Below are 25,583 nucleotides of genomic sequence, written 5' to 3'. Positions count from 1 at the left end.
TCAGTAGTAAAATCACATTTTGAAAATAGGCAAGCGGCTGTTGCAGAAGCGGATGAAATAGGATTCCAAAACTCGGATTTGTTTTTGAGATCGTTCAATTGACATGCAATATTACTAAATCACTCAATATTTCTAGCGCTCTTTTAGCTGTTATTATTTTCTTACTACCCAAGACATTTTTCCATGACTTGAAATAAATTTCCATGACTTTTAATGAAAATATCAATTTTCCATGACTTTTCCAGGTCTGAAATTTGTTTATTTTTTTCCCATGACTTTCCAGGATTTCCATGACCCGTACGAACCCTGTGAGGGGTATGATGGTACCTCAATTATTTCGCATGTATCTCAAACACAAGGAGATAATATGGTTCAGTTTTTTGTTTTAAAAGGAAGTCACTTCTAGGTCTAAGCATTGATAATATGAACTCATCCTGAGTATTATAATATTCAGTCCATGATGGCAGGGGATGGGAGTCCGGGAGGTATTCCCGCGAAAGCGGGACGAACCGCCCCCTCTGCCCCCCCCCCCGAACCTCGGTAGCGACGTCACTGGCATAATTGTAACCATTGATAAACAGGAGGAGATAATAATAAAACCTTGCCAAAATAATGTAATTATTTCTAACCCAAGCAGGCCCAAATTACCCCTTAGATCATCCGACCCTGGCCTAGGAGCAAAGCCAAAAAGGGCGCATTTCAAGGAGGTTAAAATTAATAAATAGAAAATATAGCTTTGCCAAAGTAAAAACTTAATGGAAGTAAATCACTTACAGGACAATCAGTAAAAGCCATGATATAGAAAATATTCAGTTATAAACCTTGTTTATGAAATACTTTTTCTCTTGATATCTTTAAATCATGTAAGTACGTGTGTTTTGCAGTAAATATTTATTTATTAATATATATTTATGACTACCGATCATTAAGGGCGCTCAAATTTTAAAATTAATGTGAGAGGGGGAACAATTATTTACTGAATGAAACTTCAAATTTTACTGAATGACAAAATAGGAGCATGCACACATACCAACATCTAACAAAAAGAGACTTTTTAGACATCCTCATAAAAAAATATTGTAAGGCTGTCTCCAAATCTTCCGAACTGTCAGACATTGCTTGCCGAATAAGGAAATTTTGGGAAGGACTGACCTCCCACCAGGGTATCTCTACCAATCATATAAGATAACCATTGACTTGGTAGCTTGGTACCATCACCAAACCATAGACTGCATTATCTCTATATACTACACACGCATGCATTGCATACAAGTTCCTAAAAATTATTTCTTACACACAATTTTATGTATTTTTATTTATAACTATGTTGGTTGTTGAGGCTTACTTCCAACATATTATTTTTCTGAATATTTTTATTCAAAATATAATCACGAAGATCACAAGAAAGAGGATAAAAATACATGGGATGACCTGAAGTTTCAAATAGAAGAATTAAAATAGAGAGAGATATATATGTTTAGAATACTGTAACAAAGAAGCACCAGCAGTTCTACATCTTTCTAATGTAAACGAGCTGATGTGTGCATCACATGACTTCCTTTTACTCCAACTTAATGATAAAAGTGCCTCGGAGTAAGCAAAGAAACACTTTAAATGTTTTCAACCTGAGTTTGTTGCGAGCCGAAACAAAAAAAAAAAACGTTTTTTACACATAAGTTCTTCCAATATTGGCAATTTTAATGTGGTTCAATGTTAAGCTCTCTAAATATAGCTAAATCAAAACCAGATTTTATATTTAAAAAAAAACCGTAATTTGTCGCCAAGTTGGCGACAAAACTTGGCGCCCAAAAGCTTGGCGATACATCTGCAAGTGTTTGATAAATTATAACACCACTTGAGTTTGCATTGAAAATAACAATGATTTTTTTCCCCCAAAAAAGTGTAAAAGACCCCCATTGGAATATCCGAATGCAACCAAAAAAGGAGGTGCATAACTAGATCCCACCAGGAGTCTACGTACCAAATTTCGACTTTCTAGGACATACCGTTTTTGAGTTATGCGAGATACATACGTACATACAGACGTCAAGAGAACACCCGTAATTAACTTGGGGATTGACAAAATTGATATTTCGAGTGTCTATGCGTTCGTAGGCATATATCCACGTGTGGTCGAGTTGAAAAAAAACTCACTATTCATTCGGGGGCGAGCAAAATGGAAATTTAGGCCGATTTTTGAGTGAAATTTTTTTTTTGCAAATACAATACTTCCTTTACTATGTAAAGGAAAGTAAAAATGAAACGAGAACAAAACAGCATCAAGAAATTTAGAAGCCATTATATTGAATTCTGAATAAAAAGGAACAATTACATATAACTGGTGTTATAACTTACATCGCTTGTGGAAGGTTACACAATGCTAATCGTAACTATAGCGTAACGTCTCACTCATTTCTGGGTAAGATTACACCAGAACTTTCTGTATGCTGACAGAGAAATTGACTGATAGGTTTTTTGGCAAAAATTAAGCTTTCATCTAACTTTCTTTAACGGGTACTCATTTTTAATTGTAAGTAGACTAAAATTTCATCTTAACTATTCGATCGTTTAAATTATCCAGACATATAAAATGACCAAGTAATAATTTCTTTCCATACGTTTTAAATTGAAAGTGCAAAAATAAATTACAGGTTGGGGACAGGAACTGTGAAAAAAAGTTCCCTGACTTTTCCCTGATTAAGTTCACCAAATTTCCCTGATTTACGTTACCAATGATAATGGTTTTCTTTCTTTGCTCTACTTGAAATCCATTGTATGTTTGTATAAAATGCAGTATTTTAAACGTTTTAAGTTGTTGAATTAAAGATATATTTTTAAAAGATGCTACTTTTTTAATAAAATTGTTAAAAAAAACATATTAAGTCAAATTTTTTGGGGGGAAAACCTACAAAATAGTGTATTAAATTTTTCTACATGGAAAGAATATAGAAAATTAAAATAAAAAAAAAAACTTTACTTCCAGAAACCACTTCGCATAAGAATTTTAAGAAGAATAGAAGTAATGTAGTTATTCTTATATAACTAACTGACATATTTATGCAAAAAAGATGAAACCATTTGACATCCATTCATAGGGAGCTTTTCTCTAATCAAGAACATAGGTTTTAATGAATGAATACAGCATTTGAACAATAAGAAAAATAAAGATATTTACTTAAGTACACAAGTTAACTCTATTTCAAATGATTTCAGTATGTAGCGAAAAAATCTTAGATTGCTTTTGTAACAAACAACTTTGAAATGATAGAAAAAAAAAAGAAAGAAAGCAATTAGGTAATTTCAAAACATATAAAAGAAGAATACAACTTGGTTATAAAATAAAAGTATCATTTAAGACTGAAGAAAAGAAAACCTTTATGATCTGTGGTGACTGCAAATAGTATAACGGCAAAAAAAGTTTTGATTGAAAGTTTAATTTTAGCAATTAAATTAAAAACACGAAGAAGTAATAACTTTTGAACTTTTATAGTATTAATTCAAAAACCAAAGATTTCTTCTTGAAATCGTGATTATAGTACGCCAATTACTTTGAGACAATGGAATAAAGGCAAAGGAGCTAAGGCATAATTGAAGGCTTCCTCTTTGCCTGTAGGGTTGTTTATTTTACGTAGCATTGAAAGCGTAAAAGGGAAATTCAAGCTAGGTGAAATTAACAACCTAACAGACACAGAAGCAATCTTAGGAAGTTCATCCTCTGGTTAATAAGTAAGATTCAATATTTTGACGTTGAGGAAAAAAGATGCGCAAATATGCGACAGTGTATAATTGCACCTCATTAATTTTACTCTTTTTTTTTTTTTTTTTTTGAACAGATAATTGGCGGAAAATGCATAGGGAATTAGAGAACTTAATTTAGTAAATCAAAAAAAAAAAAATTTCTGGATAAAATCAATTTTCCCTGATTTTTTGTTATTTTTTCAAAATTCCCTGACTTTTTCTGATTAATAAAGTTCCCTGATTTTTTCCTGATCTCCCTGATCTGTCGCCACCCTGAATTAGCAGGTTACAATGCTTGAAATTTCGTTATAACAGCATTAAAAAAAAATCATCCAGCTATTCTTTACAGTTCTTGCTTTTAATTTTTCGTTTATTTAATATTTATCAAGTTCATGCTTTTTCACCCAACCAATACACACCAATTATTTATTTATTTTAATAAACAAACAAGACATTTTTATTTAAATGAGAGAAAAAAATAACCTGAGTGGTGTCCAAACCTATAACGAATTTCACACACCGATCGCAAAGCAGCTAGCGCTTTTACCGCTCGGCCACCAAACGCCGGTTTTCGTTTCGCTAATAAGAGTTCACTTGCTCAGAGTGGTCATTCCAAGCTCCTCAGCTTGCGAGATCGAGATTCTCGCTCACGTAATCGGTTGTGACGTATAAATGCCGCTAAGTAGCATTCTAATCTACTCGAACCTAGCCGCAAGATAAGTTCGAGTAGATTAAAATGCTACTTTGTGGCATTTCTACGTCACAACCGATCACGTGAGCGAGAATCTCGATCTCACAAGCTTGAAATGACCGTCCTGCACTGATTCTGATTTTATCGCATGTGCTCTGAATTTTACTGAAACCATACTGCAAGTGCAAGATTCCTCCAACAATTTGAGTATTTAAAACAATGATACTACACACTTCAGAATTCGTGTAACGTTACACCCATTAATACTGTACCTTACACATTTTTTTTTTACAGCGTAGGGTCACAGATGCTGGTTTTTCAAACGGACAAAATTTTGAGGGGAGAGCTGTAAATTTCATTATGGAAAAACCTAAGTAGTTAAATTTTTTTAGGGGGGGGGAATGGGGCAGGATGTTTTACAATATATTTTATTTGATAAATACAAAAATAGGGCCGTAGCGAAATAGGGGGAGGGAGGCATTGTCCGAGCCTACTTTCATCCTCCTTACGTCACCAAAGATAGCCTACAATTGCGCTTTTATAACTTGAATTTCTGAACCCGATTCCACTAAAATCTTTAAAGATTATCTAAACTTGTTTTTTATGAAATGTCAATTCCAAAGTTTCTAAGTGAGACTCAACGAACCTTAATTTTCCCCAAATAAAGTACTTCATACTGCCGACTGTTATGCAGCAGGGAATCGTCTGCAATGCCACTTGCACAGTTTATGAGGAGAGGTTGCTTACTAGACATTTCCTTCGTCGCTTCTTTCATCGTAGTAAACAATTCCAGCACCTGTAATGGAAATTTCTGGTTAGAAGGAAAAAAAAATGACATTCTAGCACAAGGAGAGATTCATTTCCCCTCAAGAATTGTTAAAAGTATCAACTGACTTAGACTCAGTAAGAACCTGGATCGCAGACGCTCAAACCCCCATATATTTAAAGTAAACAAACAGGTTGCCAAATAGTTAGCCACGCGCCACATTTGGGGGATTTTCTCTGAAAAATAAAAAGAAAAGCAGACTTTCTGATTGGCACCAATTTGTTCTTATCCAAGCTAAACATGTGATTAACGTCGACAAATGACGCATTTCTTTGTTTACATTTATAAATTTTTCCCATGAACGCAGTATAGAGGTGACCACACACACAAGCGACATAGTTCACTTCAAGATAATTATATTATGCTTCTTCATACATTAAAATGACGTGAACATTAAATTTAAAATGAAATAGGAATTTTTTAGTGCTATAAGCTAATTGTTAGCATCTAGAAAGTCACAAAATACTACAAACGAAAAATTAACAGTGCATTCGCTTCAAAAATTTTGCATTCTCCACCTAAAAGGTAACTGTAGCAATTTAATAACTAAAATCAAGTATTAATAAATATAAATAATGTTAAAATGAAACCTAAAACAAGTAGGTCTAACAAATAGCATCTACGGTCCTACAAATTCTATAATGAAATCAAATACATTGAACAAATTTTATTCCAGAAAGTGTTATTTCAGTAGCACTGAGTAATTTTCTGAAAACTGCAACATGATTTTTTTTAAATGGTTTTCATCAAGAATGCGGGGGGGGGGGGGGGAACTGAACTCCTTTCTTAAAGTTTTTAACCGACTTCAAAAAGGAGGCGGTTATCAGTTCATACTGTATGTACGTTTTTTTTTTTTTTTTTTTTTTTTTGTCCTCTCACAGCGTCTAACCTAGTGAACCGATTTTGATGATTCTTTTTTTAATGGACAGGGGATGGCTCAACTTAGGTCCCATTTTTTTGTTTGACCATATTTGTCTTTTAGAAAAAAGTTATGGGCAAAAAACCATAAATTTCATGCAATTTCCCTATTAAATGATTAAATTTAAAAGACATTGTTATGAAAGTTTGGTGCCATACGACAGTAACATTAATAGCAATTGTAATGATAATTTTGAATGAAGGCTTCTCTGAAGCAAGTATCAAGTTTCTTCAGGGGGATAGTTCGATAATAATCGGGAATCTGGCGCTATCGTCTCATTTTTGGCGTAAATAATTTTATTTTGGTAACTTTGCTGATTTATAGTAACAATACGTGAAATATCGAAATCTTCCCTTCTTCAGTGTTATTGCTCCATAGTGGGGGAAAACCTAACCTGGAAGCGAGGTGATGCAGTGATTAGGATCTGCTTAGCCTTCACAATGCTACCATTAAGTTTGCCTCAATATAGTAATATTTTTTTCCTTATCATCTATGCCAATAACAAATGATGGGGGCTAAGTAAGAAAATACAGAATTGCATCATGAGCAACTTAAATGCTGTGAAATGTAAATTAGTTAGGAAAAAAGTAATACTTAAATGGTTATAATTAAATTAACTACACATTAATTCCAAAGAGGAACAAAGATAAGTTTTTAGTGCCAATCGCTTAAAGTTTAACACGTGTTTATAGTTTTTTTTTTAGTATGGAGCATTTTTATGAAAAAAATAAGGTGAAGTTTCGCGATGGTAACTTCTTACAATTTCTGAAATACCTACATTTACACTAAAAAGAATGAAATAAAAAATTTTGAAGAAAAAAAAAATAGAACCGACTTCAAATTTGCTCTAAAAAGTGAAAAATAATTTTATACTTTAAACACCATCGATAATGCTTTTAAATATAATTTTTGAAGTTGGCGCAAAAACGATAGATAAAATCATTCACAGCCATAACTCAACTACAACTATAAGTTTAACCGGGCCCAGTTTCTTCACTATCACATAAAGTATGCATTGATGACAACATATTTGAATAACGATATAAATGTTTCGTTCGTAACTTTGGATGCTTTTCTGAAAAAAATATGAACGAAGCATGGTTACACTGGATTTTACGTTGTGTTTTTGCGCCAACTTCAAAAATTATGTTTAAAAGCATTATCCATGGTGTTTAAAGAATAAAATTATTTTTCACTTTTTAGAGCAAATTTGAAGTCGGTTCTATTTTTTTATTTTTTTCAAATTTTTTTTATTTTTTTAGTTCATAATTGTTGGCTTTTTTTTTGTCAAAAAGGAAAATTCATGACATCACTTTTTCAGACCAACAACATGGGGTAGGTTAGTCCACTCTTTGCGGGGCACGTTGGACGGGACCAAACTATCCCACATAATTTAAAAAAGTTTTCTCCCATTAAATCTCAATAATTATAAAAATATTCTAAGTATTTGTATAGTATACATTCATTTCATTTCATGTTACACGTGTTTCAAAATAATAACAACAAAAACTGCAAAAAAAAAAAAAAAAAAAAACTAAAAAAAAACTAAAAAAAAAACTAAAAAAAAAAAAAACAAGGATATATTTTATAATTAAACAAAAATTATACTAAATTAATTTTACCAAAAGATTTATTTCATATCTGCACTTTTTTACTGTTTATATTTTCAAATATACTTCTAAATTTTTGCAGACAATTGTTTTCTAAGAGCAAAAAATGTAACACATGCTATAATAAAGTTCCTATATTAGACATAATTTTTTGCCAAACAAGCGTTCTAGATAGAAAGAAAATAAAACAAATAATTGATTGAAAGAGGAAAAGGATAAGTTTTTTCTTAAAATAATCTAATTTCATTTTCTATATTTAATTTTAGAACACTAAGATATTCTTTTTTAAAGATGTCAATTTTACTGACTCTTTCTTTGAAATGTATGGTATTAGTTGAACAGAATTCTTCTCTTTTTGGAATTGTTTCATGCGATGCAATGAAGAAAGAAACAGCTCCCCCCCCCAGCAAATATTGATGGTAACTGTACATAAAAATGACACATGACTTGTTCCTGCAGAACTCAGTGTCTGCTCAGTGCACTTTTCTATCTTCAAACATCACTTAACACATCTTTTGTGAACTTTAATCTGCATTAATTTTCTTATGAATATTCAATAATTATTTTATCTTTTGATCTTTAATTAATAATGGTTTACAATTAAAATCAATTTAATATGTTATATTGATCTTTGAACTTTGTTTTTCATTCTACATCTGAAAGAAAATAAGTTATTACAGTACTGGATAATATTTATCACTTAAATTATAATAGAAGTTGATTTTGTAATGTGATCCAACTTACCCCCGCGCGGGGGGCACGTTGGTCCACTTTACAAGGTTCTGTTAAAAAATTAATGCAAAAAAAGTTAATCAATTCAACTTTTTCTTAAAAAAATCTCAGATGATGAGAAATATTTAGTGAAACTTACTGCAAAAAGTCTAACAAGCTCACGAAATATTTTGATAAGATAAAAAATGAAAAGTAAAAAAGTGGACCAACGTGCCGCACCTTTTTTTATCAGGTAACATATGAGACAAAAGGGGTAAGTGAAAGAAATTAAAAAAATTGAGATAACCAGTAAAAATAGGTGAAACTCTCCTCTGTCTTGGGGCAAGAGAAAGTACTAGTAGCTCTGGTAGGTGCTGCTATATAGCCTAATTTATATACAAAAAACTCAATGAAAGCCTACCTAGGACCTTATCTTTAAACGCGCTTAGCTTAAAACCTGAAAATGTCACCTTACTTTACTTTGATTCTCACTGCTATATGTTAAAATAATATCCAACTTTCAAAATATAATTGAAATATTTACAAAGTGCAAAAAGGATTGAAATCTCACACACTGCATGCTATTTTTGACCGATGCAAATTCGGCGAAGCATGGAAAATTTAACAGGGGTCTGGCCAGAGGAAATTTGGGTCCGTTAACGGACCCTTCACAAAAATCTGATCAACCAAAACGGATCTTTCACAAAATCCCGACCAACCAAAACGGACCCTTCACAAAATTCTGACAAACAAAAACGGATCTTTCACAAATTGTTTATTGGAAGAGCAAATCTCAAATCAAAATAACGCAGCATATTTCCAACGATAATGTTTGGAACCTTTCTTAAAGTTTAATTAGAGATATTAACTTACACAAAATCTGCTAATTTTGCAAAAGAAAAAAAAAGGCGCGCTTATGAGGTTCCTGCAAGCGATAAATAACTATTAAGGCCAAATAAATATAATGCTTGTTGTTGATTTCTATGAAAGAAATTAACAGCTGAAAGTCAGTTTGGTTCATAATTTTGCTTGTTTGTTTTATGCAGCGGTGTTGTTGCAAACTTCTCTGAAAAAGTTAATCGTAAGCACTTTTCTCCCCGCTCATGATTTAATAAACAATAATATACAGGGAAATGAACTTAGAACTGCAAAGGATAGTTGGGGGGGGATGTGATCGCTTCAGATAGGATTACCAACTTTAAACTTATCGCCACTTAGCGTCTGGCGGGGTGATGTTTAATTGATATTTTGGAAGAAAGTTATATGGGTTTGAATTTTCGATGCTAAAAAGGATAATTAGTTTTAAATGGACTCTTTTTCATTGTTTTCTTTCTTTAGATGTCTACATTTTGAAAAGCGCAATCTTTTTAGATTCGATATGAGAATCCTACTTTATTCTTTTTTCAAGCTAACTTCGCTTTATTACGATGCAAATAAATGAAAAGTCTCTTTATTTTTGTAACAACGCTCATTTTAAGTTTTTAAAGCGGAATTCCATTTTCTTTTATGAGTCAAAAATTTAATTGCTGAATCGGTGGTTTATTTTATATTTATTTATTTATCTTGATTCAACTGTGTCCAGACATTAATGAAATGTTTATCATAGGACTCTAAAGTGCAATTCTAAAATAATTTTATGAGAAATATTTATTTTACAAGCCGTTTTTGTACTTTTGATGTTTTTACTTTGAGGATTGCGATCGGTTTGCATCCGCTATGGGAATCTGATTTTTCAAATTTTCGATGTTTAGTACGCTTTGTTAAGAGGTAAACAATTAAAATATTTGTTTATTTTTGTAAAAATCATGGAGTTTATAAATTTTAAACGAAATTGTCTTTTTTAACAATGTCTTGGTTCAAAAAGTTAAATGTTGAACCCCTGCCTGAATTTCTTTATTACAATTCTTTTAAATACTATACATATAACATTTCTAGTATAATTTAGCATAATGTAGAATGGTAAATAAATATTAATACTTGAGGTATACCCATCTCCCAAAGAGCGATGCCGCCCTCCCATACTCGAAAAACACTCAAGAATGATATTCCCAACAGAAAAGAGGGAAAACACTCAACATTAAGTGTCAATGATGCAGTTCGGATTTATCGAGAAATAAGATACCGTCGACTTTTGTTACATAAAGGGTATGCTCCAGCAGTCATTTTCTAATTAAAATTAAATCACCAGCAACAAATTGAGAAAACAAAAAAATGTTTTTGATCATCTTTCATCGTAAATAGCCGGGGAAAATCTATAAATTTCAGAAATAAGTTTACTTACTATGTAAAATTTATTTTGATTATTTTCGTGAAAGTATCACTTGATATTTACGAAGACATAAGCATTTCGTTCAAAAATGCAAATTTTATTTGAAGGATATTTTTACTCATTACACGTAGAGTTTTCCGTCAACCCTTACCAAACTTTCAGAGTATTTGACAGCAAACAAGAGAAACATAATTTTAAAATTTGAAGTAAAAAAAGTGAAAATTTGATGAATTATGAACGTTTAAAGCAATTAAATTTTCTCTGTGCTTGCGCGAAAGATAGCAATTCATAATCTTCATAATTTAAAACATGAGTAGTTCCTTTAATTCCATAAAACAATTCCAGTTCAATATCTTTAAAACTTTGAAAGATATCAGCGATCAAATGAGCCGAATTTCAATCATTCTTGAACAGGCGACAAATCGTAAGGGGTCGTTCGCAAATTTGCAACCCTTGCCAGTGATCGTTCAATGTGATTCATTAAAAGCAGGTTATTTGAGAACGACCCCTCATGATTCTTTGCCAAGCCAAGAATTATTGAAATCGACTCATTTGATATCTGATTTTTTTTTTCTAAATTTTTAAGTATTGAACTGTAATTTTTTAATAAGTTAAAGGAACAACTCATGCTTTAAGTTATGAAGATTAAAAATTGCTATATTTCGCTTGTGTGCAGAGAAAACTTAATGGCTTTAAACGTTCATATTTCATCAAATTTTCCCTCTCTTTTAACATCATATTTAGATTTATATTTTCTTGTCTGCTGTAAAATATTCTGAAAGTTTGGTAAGGGTTGATGGAAAACTCTGCGCGCTATAAGTAAAAATTCTTCAAATAAAATTTGTATTTTTGAAGCAAATGCTGATATCTTCGTGAATATAAGTGATAATTTCACGAAAATATAAAAACAAACCCTACATAGTTCGTTAACTTATTTCTGAAATATATAGCTTAATCCCAGCTATTTATGATGAAGAATGATCGAAAAAAAAAACTTTTTTGGTTTTCTCAATTTGTTGCTGATTCCCTAAATGCATGGATAATCCACTTTTCGTTGGAAGCTGACAGCTGGAGCATACTTTTTATGTGACAAAAGTTACAGAACAATTGGTCTCTTTATTTCATGAGAAATCTGTAAAAATGTGAATTTTTGAAAGTCCCAATAATTTTGATGATTTAGTGTATGTAAGCAAATGTCAAGCTTTCAAAGAAGGTTTAATTTTCTATTTCAGAGATGAAACAATACCTTTATACAGATAAAAGCTACATTAATAAACAAAATATTCCATACACGTATTCTAGGATTCCAATCAACTCCTAAAATCCATAATAATAACATACAAGAAATTTAAGTGTTGATGATGTTAACGTATATAAGAAAAACAGAAAATTGTTAATTACAAAAAAAAAAAAAGATTATATCGATAACCGAAGAGACCAGTAAAGCAACAGGTACAACAGATCGTCAAGTCAGCAAATCTGTACTATTTAACAGGAAGTAATGAATTCATACCGAAAAATAAGAAGAGTATGAAGAATAAAAGTTAAATCAAGCAAACTAATAAAAAAAACAAAAAACCCGAAGAAATTCCATAAACGGACGCCAAAAGTGGAGAAAATCCAGCTCGAAGAAAATCAATAAACCAAATTGAGTCCAACTCTACTGAAAATTAAAAAAAAAAAAAAAAAAAAAAAAAAATCAAGACAAAAGAAAGACAGAAACAATCTGAGAAGAGAGAATTGCAACAAAAACTGCGCTTAAGATTAGAACAAATTATACAAAAAATAAACAAATGAAATGTAATGAAAATCAACATGAAAAATTAAATAAGCAAGGATCAATGCCCCAAAAATTGCATAGAAAAAGTTTTAAAAACACCACAAAACAGAAGAAAAAAAATGAAATAAAAAGCCAAAAAAGTATAAAGCTAAAACGTAAACAATTAAACCAAAAAAAGAAAGGAAATTAATTTAGCGAATTACAAAAAATGCATAGAAGAAGAACCATTAACCAACTCTTAGGTCAGTTCATTAAAATAGGAACAAATTCTATACACAGGGTGTTGCCAAATCGCCTGAGGAAATGAGAAGAATATGGTAGGCAGTCAGAGAATGAAAATGACCATGGAACATGAGGTCACAAACTTGATTCACCTTACTTAGATAACTTGAGAAAACCGCAAAAATAGTCATAAAAGGTGTGAGGTGCAAAAAAAAATAATAATAATAAGTTAAAAAAACACTTTTTAACTATCACAGGATCGCAATCTAGACAATGCATCACAGATCACTTACAGGTTGGTTAATTTGAAGCATCCAAAGCCATCGAAAAGCAGTTTTAATGAAATATGAGTATATTGCGCATACTAATGAACTTAAAAAGTAGTGATTCCTTAGAGAGGAGGTTGCTATGGGGCTACAGCCGACCCGAAGTTAAACTTTTGCAGCCGTTTCTCTTGTATTTGTAACGTAAACGCAATAAAAAAATTTCAGCGGAGTTATTCTTCCCCAGTTTTATTCAACTATCGAAATAAATGAAAAAAGAAAACATTGATTTTTCCTTGACAAATTTAAAAAGTGATCTCAGAGGTGTTATTTCTGCAATTAGTCTTTAACCATGCATATTCACGAATAGGATTCTTTTTTAGTAAATTTAGAAGACATCTGCATTAGCTGCTGTGAAATTTGGAGACGTGCAATTTGAATGCTAACTTTCTGCGATCTCAGCTCCCCCCCCTCCCCTCAACAAAAACTTGAATTCGCAAATGAACATAAATGACATCATAGCCAGCAACCTAACGAGTTGAAGCGAAAATCGTATAATTTAGAAGAATGCCTAATTTTTCAAGTCCCACCAAAATAGAAGCTCTCTATAAGTCACAGAGCTAACAGAGAAACAATGCTGAAACACTTTGTTGTTATTATTATTTTTTGGTACGCGTACAGAAGGAAGAGGTAAAGGAACTCCCTTAGGAAATTCTCATAACCGATCGGGAACGGGCGCGTTCAACCCTTCTACGAATTCACCCATACGGAATGAACATCTTATTTTTAGAGATACAGAAGGAACAGGAAATAATTTGCAAAGTGAGGAGTAAATGAGCGGGTTGAATGAAAAAGCAGCTCATAACTTATACCGACATCGTAAAAGAAAATGCACTCAACATGAGAAAAGAAAAAAGGTGCTCTTTTTTTTTTTTCCCCTCCGAAGTTTTTTTCTTCCTTTTTGAAGAACCATCGACATGGCAACAGCCAACATTTTGGCTCTAGCAGCAGAGCTTCTATTTTTACTTGGCTGTTGATGAAGCTAGCACTGTTCTCTAATATAGCCGGAAAAGAATTAATAGGAGGAATTATAAGATCGAGCTGCATGCGCTATTGCGCACGAATGGAACGGTGAAAACCGAAAGCAATGAATGCCCCCCCCCCCGCCCCCCATACACACACGCGCGCACAATTCATTTACCTTCAAATTATCAAGGACTCTTGACTTCAGTATTTACTCATACATTTGCAGGACTAACACTAAAAACTTAAAATCTTCCCGTTTGACCGTTTCGCCTGAATGAATCTGTGTTCTACAACGACATTTATTTTCAATGTCGGGAAAAGAATAGAAAAACCAGTGAAAAGCAATTTCAAGCATAAATGCAACAAGCTCGCTTTGCTTGCTTTTTTGAAAATTGAATATCAATGTGGCTCCTAAATATTTCTTTTATTTAAATTACTTCTCATTTGTATTATTAATAAGGAAAAGAGTAAGTCGACCCATGTCAAAGTAATTTAGATTGGAGTTCAATTGCAAACTGTGAGACAATCCTTATTGAAAAACAGAGCAGTCAAAAATTTTGAGTTGCTTTAAACCCGTATTTGAGGGAGGGAGGAGAGAGAGACATCATACAGAAAAAGCAACGAATTCAGAAAATTTTGCTTTTAAGTAAAACTTGAATAGCTTTGTTGGTGCATTTTTCAGAATTTTTTTCTCCACTAGCTCCTAACATCAAACAAAATGTTATTACACTAAGCCTTCACTGATCAAATTTTATGCAATATTCTTCCACATATTGATCACAATGCCTTTATTGTTGAGAATTAAAATAAAAAAAAACAGTAGTAATCAAGCACAAGGCGTAATAGTGAACAAATGCACTATTGAGACTACTGACTTTTTAGTTGTTTTTGCCATCTAGGGAATCTGCTTGAACACTTTTTAATTCAACCGTTTCAAGGGATTGAAGAAAAAAAAATAATGAAAAATTGCGTACCACTTCTACATTCAATATTTTTTAAACATTGATTTACAATGAAACTACCCGACATAAGCGACAATGCATAAGGCTGATGCAAAAATAATGAAACTTTCTCACTTGCTTCTAGAAATAAAAAAAAGAAAATTATTCCATTAGGTCTTGCACTGTCCTATTTCTCGCTCGGAAACACGAGCAATAAATAAAAGCACACAACCACGGGATTTAAATTTCTATTGTGGTAAGCAAAATTTCGATACAAACTGATACAGCTGAAGACAATCAGAGGCAAAAGCATTTACCTAGAACAGTTTTTGCGAAAAACAAGCCTTGTCACTGGCAATTTTCCAAAAATAAAGTACAAAGCGTTTTTTCAATACAAAGTAAATTGATATTGCATATCTTTAGCTGTCTACTACTTGGGTACCGCATCCCAACACAGGGGCGGGGTCAGCTACTGGTTTTGAAGGGGGTCATTAAGGGAGGAGGAGGGGGGGGGGTTCTGGCACAAATGGTAGTCTGAGGCAAAAATCTCGAAATAAGACCAGAAATCGCATTTTAAGCTATATTTGATCGCTTGAAGGGGCGGAGGTCATGACCCCATGACAACCCCTCGCATCAGCAATAGTCTCAACCTCAGTTAAAAGCAGAGCATTTCTAGACAGAACGAGTAGCAATCTGCGTAGCCTGATTTTTTTTTTTTTTTTAAAGGGCTGTTCATATATATAAATGATGCCACACTTTCTTTCAACATATTTGGCCCCCTCTGCCCTCTCTTGTCACAAGGTGTCAAAATTTCATCTTACCCCGTTCCCATTCCTTGTCCCCCTTCCTTCTAGTTCAATGGTTAATACCACCTACACCAGGATCTGCCTCGGACAAAATATCATTTTGTCCATTTCGTTCACTTTTTTTCCGTAAAAAAAATCTAGACTAAAAATAATTTAGCAACAACAAAAAAATATAGTTGATTTTTCTCATTGAAGGAACATTTTTACATCAAATTATCACACATGCAGCTGTATATACAGACAGAATAAAATGTGAAATATTGATTCGTTTATTTAAGAGCCATTTCTTTATATTTTTTATTATTATCGTAGCATGTTTATAAAACAGATGAACAGTAACATTTAGTTTGAGTGCACTTCGTAGCAATGATAGAAAAATTTACATTTGTTTTAAAATATTAAAAAATATTAAATGTACGAGTCTGAAGTATGAAATATCATATAATGAAATAAGAAATTGGCATAAAAAAGAAATGTTACATTGAAATAAAATTGAGTTTGTTACGACACAAATATAAATTCAAAGCTGAGCTTTTCTGTTGTGGTTCAAGTTTTTCTTCACAGTGTTTACATGCTTGGTTTAATATCTAATTGGACTTACAACCAAAACTTCTTATGGTATTATGATATGCTTCCAAATGTATAATTTTTTTTTAATATTTAAATCTTTATTTTATGAATTGTAAAAAAAAATAAATTGAACAGTTCATTAAATCATATAACACAAATGTTTTCTATTTTACAAAATGTATTAGATAGAAATTCGCTTCATAAAGAACTAGAAGTGGCAAGCGGAAAATGCTGCTCAGAAAAACTTTTGACACGCAAATCTGAGATTTAAAAGTTACCAGCGTAATTCAGCAGAAAGACTTATTAAAGCTGTTGACTGTGAATTGTAAATTCAGTATTCAAGAGAAGGAGCACGTTTAGCTTATTTTATGTTTTTTTCTTTATTTAATGCAAGAAGTTGTTGGTAATATTCATTACATTTACTTTCCTAACCTAGTGTTATCCTTCACTACTAACTAATGGCACAATAATTGCTTTTGATTAATTTATTATATTTTATAGGGAGGGCGGGGCTTAAAAGTTCCGCGCGTGAGTTGTTCCCTTTGAAATAGCTCAATGAAGAAAAGATAAATGTATTTTGAAAATATCTGGTAAAATGGAATGTTGCAGCGTACCAGTAGCAGCCATATTAGTCAAGCCAATGGCGTCCGGTATATTAAAAGCTGAGCACGTGCATCCACTTTTGAAAATATTTTCGTTTTTGTACTTTTTGGTCTTTTTCACGAAATTTAAATGATAGAGATTTTAGTTCTTTGGTGTTTTCATACAAAAATCTACTGTGCATTCTAAAATACTGCGCTGAAACGATTTAAGTCTCGTTATCAAGCCTATAATTTAATTTTTCAAGCACTTGTGCTTGTGGGGCTAGTTGTTCCTTCTTTGTGGGGCAAGGTGTTCCGAGAAACAACCAGCCTCAAGGAAGTCCTTGCCCCTATTGATCTACAGCAGCAGTGCAGTAAATAAAAACACATATAAATAAATATTATATGTATATATTCGTTACCGTAAAATATGGATATCGGTGAATGTCGACTATCACCAGTGATTCATTGAAAATATTTGGTCGTTCTCTTATAGACAGATAGAAAAATATGAAATTTTTGAAGATCAAAATATGAATCAAAATATCTTTCATACTTTGATATGAAAATATGAAATTTGCGAAATTAGTTATTCTAGAGCTTGATTAGGCCACCTTATGGTGATTTGAGAAAGTAGCCAAAGAGGTAAAAGTTATATGTTGCTCAGGCAAGGCAGATGTCTCGTTCAACAGACTATATCCTACACAAGTGGATCTGTCCAGGATTTACCTTGTTTAGCCGTCATTAGACAGAGACTCTAGCTTCCTTTAGCCAGGTCAAATTTGTATAGGACTTTCATTCCTGGAATTTTTTCTAGCAAAACTGGTTCGGTTACTCGTTTACAGGCATATCGATTGTAGATGCAAAAATAGGATTTTAACTAGTCCGGTTTCGGCTGTCGAGGAGAGTTTGATGTCTTTGGGGAAAAAAAGGGACGACACAAATTGGAACGTCAAAACATAGATCTTGACCTTGTTAAGTTAAAATGAGTATTTCCTATGTTCAGTAATTTAAAAGCACAAAAATAACTAAACAAATAAACAAATCCGCAAGAACAATATCCGCCCGCGTGTAATCAGGAGTTCATTGTTATCATTTTTGCGCTAACCACTTTTATGGATCGTCTACGAAGTATCGTATCATTCATAGTCAAAGATGATTTAATGTTATGATCGCAGACTGAACTAGTTATCATAGCTTATTAGCTATATAAACTTAAATATTTGATTTAATTTTACTACATTATACTATTCTTACTATATTAATATACGTTATTATATATTAATTTTATTATATTAATATATAATAATGTTACTAAACTTATTAACTGTGCCTTAATGAATTTATTTGTACTTAAGGGGTAATCAATGAATCTTTAAATACAAATCATCAATATTAAAATGCAAAATAAGTTCAGTTTGTTTTAAGCTAAAAAAAAAAAAATCTGGTTATTTGGACGATATTGCCTATTAGCCTTGAAATAAACACTTGTTTTGAATCAAATTTTTTTAATCACAAATTATACCTTTAACTAATTACTCGTCTCGAAACGATGTTCATCTCGAAATCATCGTTAAACATCGTCGTGTTAATATCGGAACAGCTTGCTCCATCCGCGGAACAACTAGCTCCATGAAGGGGCAAGTTGTTCCTTCTCGACTTTCGGTACTATAAAATTAATTATAAAAAAATCTTACAAAATACTGTACAAAAAACAGTTGTTACACCGTAGGGGCATATATTACTCTATTTTAATCTCAGAATAATAATTCTAGAACTACGTTTTCATAACACATTTTAAGATTGTTTGAAAAACGGAACTTCTAGCCCCGCTCTCCCCTACTTATTTTAAAGATTTTTACTATGATAAAAAAAAAGTATAATTTGCTTTTGGGGGGGGGCGAGGGGGGGCTTTTTATAATATGGCTAAAATGCAATCATTATGCTTTTACTAGACAATTAATTTAATCGAATTTATTTTTAAAACAATAATGTAATCGAATTACATATTCATACATTAATTCTATTACATCATCGTAATAATTATATGTTTCAAACTTTGGTCTAATTTCTTCCGACGCCCCGGACTTTGAAAAGTCTACGGAATAGCAACATTCCATACAGTACTTTGACTAACATTTTACTACTGAGAAAAAAAAACTTGATGAGATAGGGATCAAAATTGGAAAATATATATATGTATGCATCTTAAATAGTTTTCTTATTTTAATAAATTTTCTTTATCAGTGCAAGACTTCATAACATCCTGCATTCTCAACTTGTGTCATTTATTTTACCTTTTTTTCTATTTGCTTCTCATACACGTAAATATCAGGCTGATTTCTAAGCTTCTAAAAAACATAACCTCCGTTTTTTTTTTTTTTAAATTATTGATTCATTTTGGGCCTACCCTACCGTTAAATTACATTTTTTATTTTATTTTGCTTCTCGTTCTTTTCCAAGGACTTCGCGACTCCTTTCTTCTTGATTTTGTGCCACTGCTCAACGTAAGTGAAAATAGCATAAATTGTAAAAGAATAATAACTGATGTACACAAGACTTCGTCAGTGAATAAACAAACAAGGGAATATCTTAAACAGAGGAACGAGCGCCAAGGGCAGTGGGACAAACTTTTGGAGCTTATCCAGTGCTAGTAGTTGTTTTTCGCGTTTAAAACTATTTTAAACTTTATGATTGAATCAACGAGCATTTTGAAAAACTCTTTATCAATTCATATACATTTCAGATAAAATCTCATTTTAATTTTAACTTTAAATTCTAGGTATGATTTAACATAGAAAAGAAGTGGCTTCCAATTTGTGGGGCGCGTCTCTAGGGAGGCATGGAATTATCGTTCAGGGGGCACACAGTTGTTACCAAAATATCACTTTAATTGCACAAAAAAACTGAAATCAGTGTAGGAGAACAAGAATCAGTAAAATATCATCGCAATGACATTCGAGTCTGAGCGTCCGCACCGACTCGATGGGAGGACACTCTGACCTCTCAAAAATTTCTCGATTCAAATTTTGTTTGACCATTCGGAAAATTTGGAGGCAGCATTCCAAAATTTCAATTTAAAAAAAAAAATAATGGTGCTTAGTGTCGCTTCACATTGGATGCAGGTTATTTATGTGTGTATGCTCTTTTTTTTTTTTTTTTTTTTTTTTTGTCATTCGATAAAATTTGGAGCTTCACATTCGGCAGAGTGAACATTTTCCTCTCCCAAAAATTTATGTTTGAGGCGCCCTTGAAAAGAGCGTTATCTTTTAGATGACACCCCTGGATGTGAGAATTTTTCCTCAAATACAAACAAAACCATCGCTTTTTTATTGTATTAATATCTCACCATCTAATTTCTTGTAATTTTGTATGATTTGTTTTCTGTAGAAAATTATCAACTCATATTGCACTACAAAAATAAATAAATACATTTTGGTGCATAAAACTATTTCAAAAAAAAAATATCTGGTGTTGTTTTCTAGCCCATTAAAGAAATTCTAATATCGGGATAGTATGAAATTAGGTCATTCTGAAAACTGAGGAGTGGGGACATGATTTCTTTATTAAAAAAACGAGCTGATGTGTGCATCACATGACTTCCTTTTACTCCAATTTAATGTCCTTTTCTCATTATTGGCAGTTTTAATGTTATTCAATAGTTTACTCTCTAAATATCACCAACAGTGGCCAAATTGAAACCAGATTTTTAAAAAAAAATGTAATAAATCGCCAAATTTGTCGCCAAGTTGGCGACCAAAAGACAGGCGATATATCGCCAAGTGTTCACCAAATTATAACACCACTTGAGTTTACATCGAAATTAACAATGATTCCCCCCCCCCCCAAAAAAGGGGCAAAAGACCCCCTTTGGAGCATCCGAATGCAACCAAAAAGGAAGCTGCACAACTAGACGCCACTACGAGTCTAAGAACAAAATTTCAACTTTCTAGGACAGTAAGTTCTTGAGTTATGCGACACACATACACACATACATACGTACATACAGACGTCACGAGAAAACTCGTTGTAATTAACTCGGGGATCGTCAAAATGGATATTTCGGGTGTCTGTACGTTCCTAGGCATATATCCACGTGTGGTCGGGTCGAAAAATAAACTCAATATTCATTCGGGGGTGAGCAAAATGGAAATTAAGGCTGATTTTTGAGTGAAATTGTTTTCGCGAACACAATACTTCCTTTTTTGTAAAAGGAAGTAAAAAGAGAAGGCGTAGTTATAAAAGGTTTGAAAACTACTGTCGGAAAGTGATCCTCATAAAATATTGAAAGAGCACTTGAACATACGTGTAATAAAAGTTGCCGAAAAGTACATTTCAAGGTTGTCCGGATAGACGCGTTATAATTTTTATCTCAACAGTTATACAATTACCTACTCATTTGTACTCCACCCGTTCGGATGCATTAACGAAAATTCTCATTATCGCAACACATGTCAAAAGAACGAGATTCGTAGCGGAAGAAACAAATAAAATAAAATAAACTAACGGAAGACGAAAAAGCCACATGAAGAAGTTCAAAGACGAAATCATTTACTACTTTTACTAAAGGTATTTTAACATTAAAAAGGCCCAAACTTTTATTCCAGTCAAACTGAATTGAATGTAATAATTCAACGTCGCATGCATCATACACGAGAAAACATATTCCACTCGCAATTTCTATAATATGAGGCAGTCAGAGCTAAACTGGATTAAGTTTATTTTGACCTAAACCGCTACTGAATTGAATGTTACAATTCAACGTCACGTGCATCATACACGAGAAAACATATTCCACTCGCAATTTCTATAACATGAGGCATTTAGAGCTAAACTGGATTAAGTTTATTTTGACTTAAACCGCTACTGAATTGAATGTTACAATTCAACGTCACGTGCATCATACACGAGAAAACATATTCCACTCGCAATTTCTATAACATGAGGCATTTAGAGCTAAACTAGATTAAGTTTATTTCGACTTAAACCGCTAGAGTACTAAACTCCTCATTTTCGAATGTAAGATTTCGTTGCCAAAATCTACGCTCAGAGTAAAGCGGATCAAGTCAAAATGGACTTTATCCATTTTAGCTCTGAATGCCTCGCACATAACCATACAATTAGTGATTGCAATACCGGTATACAAATACCGTTTTTTTGAGCAATTTTGCAATTTCCTAATACCTGTACTTGCAGAGGTAAAATACCGGTATTCTCGGTATTAGCTGAAAATAGTCAATAGTTTCAGTTAAAGAATTTTCAATTCAACTTTTTAAATATCTACTTATATTTTAAATGTTTATTTCTTTTTCCATGATATAGAACCAAAATCAACCTATTGATGTAAAAATTTGGTTTCAAAAGCCCACGAATAGAATACTATTAAACAAAAAAATTGCAAAATGATATTTTCATTACTAGATAGTGAGAAGAATCGCATTTTTGTACACTGTTTTTATTTTCCTATTTCCCTGATCTCTCACTTTCCCTTTTGTGAAAGTTAATTTCGAGTGTAATTTCGAATGTATTTGTTCTATGAATAATTTGTTCCAACCACCAATTTTAGTAATACTCCATAATATTTTCTTTAAAAAAATTTCTCAACTATACTGAATGTTGGCAAAAAACTTTTTGCTGTTTGTCAAACAAATGGTAATTTGTATAGTGCAGCTCTGATTAGTTGAGCAGTGACCTTGACTATGTTTACCTATTTTAGGGGAGTTTAATGATCAATAGACGTGTTATTGGCTCGGATTTTAGTTGGAATATTTCTGAAAAACTACTAAGAAAGTTTCTCAACTCAACTTAACGCCAATTACCCCTCCCCATTTACCGAAACAGAGGTAAACATTGTTAGAGTCGAAGCTCAACTTCTCAGAGCCTCACAATAATACACCAGTTTTGTTTTGTTGTCATGTCTCGTTTAATACTTGGCAAGATAATATTTAGAAACTGTATAGTGCCATGAAAAGTTGTATGGATGTTAAAGAATCATTTGAAATACATTTTCAGATATTTACATACTTATAATTATAATGAATTTTGAGAAGAACGCGAAAATGAATAACAGAAACTAACAAGATCAAATTTAGTCAAGTTAATCGTAAATTTCAAAACAAAGGGCTGATAACGAAAATCAAACACAAACATCTCTTGCTCAAGAGAAAATGATGTTAATACTGGAAAAGTGTCGTCTCTCGGAAAAAAATTACAACTAGTTATAAATCTAAAAAAAAATATAATAATAATACACACAATACAAAAGAAAAACACACAGAAGGGCTTTTCCAAAAATAACAAGCAAGAGACCGAATTATTTGAAGATGAAGAATAAACATTTAAAGAAGGTGTATCGCGCATTGTTAACAGTACTACCGACCTGCGTGAATTCAGAAAGAGTATTTTCAACTGTTGGAAAGCTGAGCAATAAATGAGTTCCAGGTTTAGTGACAATTCAATAGATGTATTATGTTTTTCACTATTATTGAATTTTTATTATGACATTTGTTACTTCATTTTACATGTGTCTACAACACGTATTCATAAATAACACAATTTTTGTACAAAATTATGAAATTTGGCAACAAATATGTTTTAAGCATTTTTTGAGAAATTTCAAATACCGGTATTAATACCGGTATCACGTTATAAAAATACTGAATACCGGTATCGAGTTTTTGGTCCGGTATTGCAATCCCTACATACAATGGAGCAGTCAGGATTTTCTCCTGTAAGACCCTCATCTGCGCCCCTATGAATGTACCCCGTACAGAGATACATTCCAACTTCCAAGATCGTTTCACTGTATAGACAGTTTGCAAAACCGCTGGCTACTTGCAAGCATTTAACGTACTTTTTAATTTGAAAACGCGTAGTCTGAATATGAAAGATTTTGAGTTAAAACTGTGTACATATGAAAAAACATTAATGTTCTTTGTTATTATTTATTTTTTTCTTTTCAATTTAATCGTATTATTTACTTGTACTTTTCGTTTTCCACTTTCTCTTCCGCGTTATCTATAAAACAAGATACTTAACTCCCCCCCCCCCTTCAACATCTCGCTTCCACTCTAAGAACATTTCAGCAAGGCACAAAGGTTTTTTTTTTTTTTTTTTTTGTGACAACGCCATACCTTTGTCAATACTTTATCAAATTTGATAAGTAAGGCATCATTTTCACCACTTTCGGCGAAAAATAAAAAGGCAATTCACAATTTGGTTGTTTTGTCGAGGAAAAAAAAGATTTATTCTGTGTGTGTGTGTGTGTGTGTGTTTTTTTTTTTCCTTTTTTCTTTTTAAACTACATATTGCATCAAAGCATAGCATACCGAAACGTAGACCCATTGGCTCAGTTGGGTAGAGAGCGTCGTGCTAATAATGCGAAGGCGGTGAGCTAAAACACCGAATGATACAGAAAAATACTGTTTTAATGACTTCTTTTCTTCTACAAAATTATCATTTAAATTTCCTTAAATATTTAATCTATACTCATTGCAGGATTCTGAGCCACAATCCTGTTATTATTAAAATCAGAAAACGAGACATTAATTTTAACATGGTAAATCGCCGTGCAACTTTTTAAAAAATATTCTAACAAAATAGAGGCATTGATTTCAACTTATTTTGTTCTTGATTACGCACAGCTTTCGTGCATAGTAGGGGTGCGACATCGATGTCGATGTTTTGGAAACATCGATGTTTTTGTCATAACATCGATGTTTTATCATCGATGTTTTACTTTCGATGTTTTTGGACCATCGATGTTTTGGTTTCGATGTTGATGTTTTTGCATTTTAATAAAAATTATCATAAAATTTGCTCCAATTTTCTCGCTAGGTAATTAAGTTTACTAATGGAGTTGCCAAAAAAAAAAATATCAGTTTTTTTTTTTTTTTTTTTTTGCACCCATTTTATAAGATCAATTTTTCTGTGCAGAGGATGATTTTTGGGAAGACTACAAGATAGTAGAAGATTACTATAGAGAGTGAGGAAGAGGTCAAAGCTATCGGGAGAACCTGACACTGGTAGTCTGGTGCCAGAACTTGCAGTAGGAAAATCCTATACGTTACTACATGGTGAAAATTATAACTTTAAAAATTCAGAGCTGGTATAAGTTTCTTTAAAAGTATTTGATAGTGATGGCAACTTCTGTTCTATCGGAAAGAGATGTTTCTCTGACTAGTGGGACAGTCTGCGAAAAGAGAAATGCGCTTCTGGGGAACAAAGTAAACAAACTTCGTTTTCTCCAAACTGTCAACATCAATATTCGGGGCTACTTATCGATTTCCCCCACCAAGTCGACCCTCTATTACTTACAATTTGTGTTTAATTATTAACTAACAGTACAACACATATTTCTTGCTCTTAAAAATAATTGTTAGAATTAATTTTGTATTTTTAAAATAATTAGCACAACTTTTTCTCATCATTCAACTGACGGTAAGTGCTATGATACATTTTTTCTTAGATTCTTTTTTGGTGTAAATTTGCTTTTAGTTTCATTCAGTTTGAAAATATTTCCTTATTACTATAACTAGTTTGTATTAATCGCCGCTTGTCTAATTATCAATTTTTGTCCTACTATAATACGAAGATGTTGCGAAATTATTTTTATTAAATTATGTTCATGA

The 25,583-nt window shown here is 32.3% G+C and overlaps 1 protein-coding gene across 1 annotated transcript in view; it reads right to left on the bottom strand.

Moving 5' to 3' along the window:
• Window positions 1-25,583, bottom strand: part of LOC129219402 (TBC1 domain family member 1-like) — a 122,394-nt gene that overhangs the window by 79,354 nt on the left and 17,457 nt on the right. Inside the window, exon 2 of the mRNA XM_054853791.1 lies at window positions 5,076-5,225. Coding sequence (XP_054709766.1) covers window positions 5,076-5,225 — 150 coding nt within the window. The remainder of the gene's footprint in view (window positions 1-5,075; window positions 5,226-25,583) is intronic.

Source organism: Uloborus diversus, chromosome 3 (assembly GCF_026930045.1).
Source record: "Uloborus diversus isolate 005 chromosome 3, Udiv.v.3.1, whole genome shotgun sequence".
Taxonomy (NCBI): domain Eukaryota; kingdom Metazoa; phylum Arthropoda; class Arachnida; order Araneae; family Uloboridae; genus Uloborus; species Uloborus diversus.
Note: the sequence above shows the minus strand (reverse complement) of the source record. Positions and strands in the feature narration are given on the sequence as shown.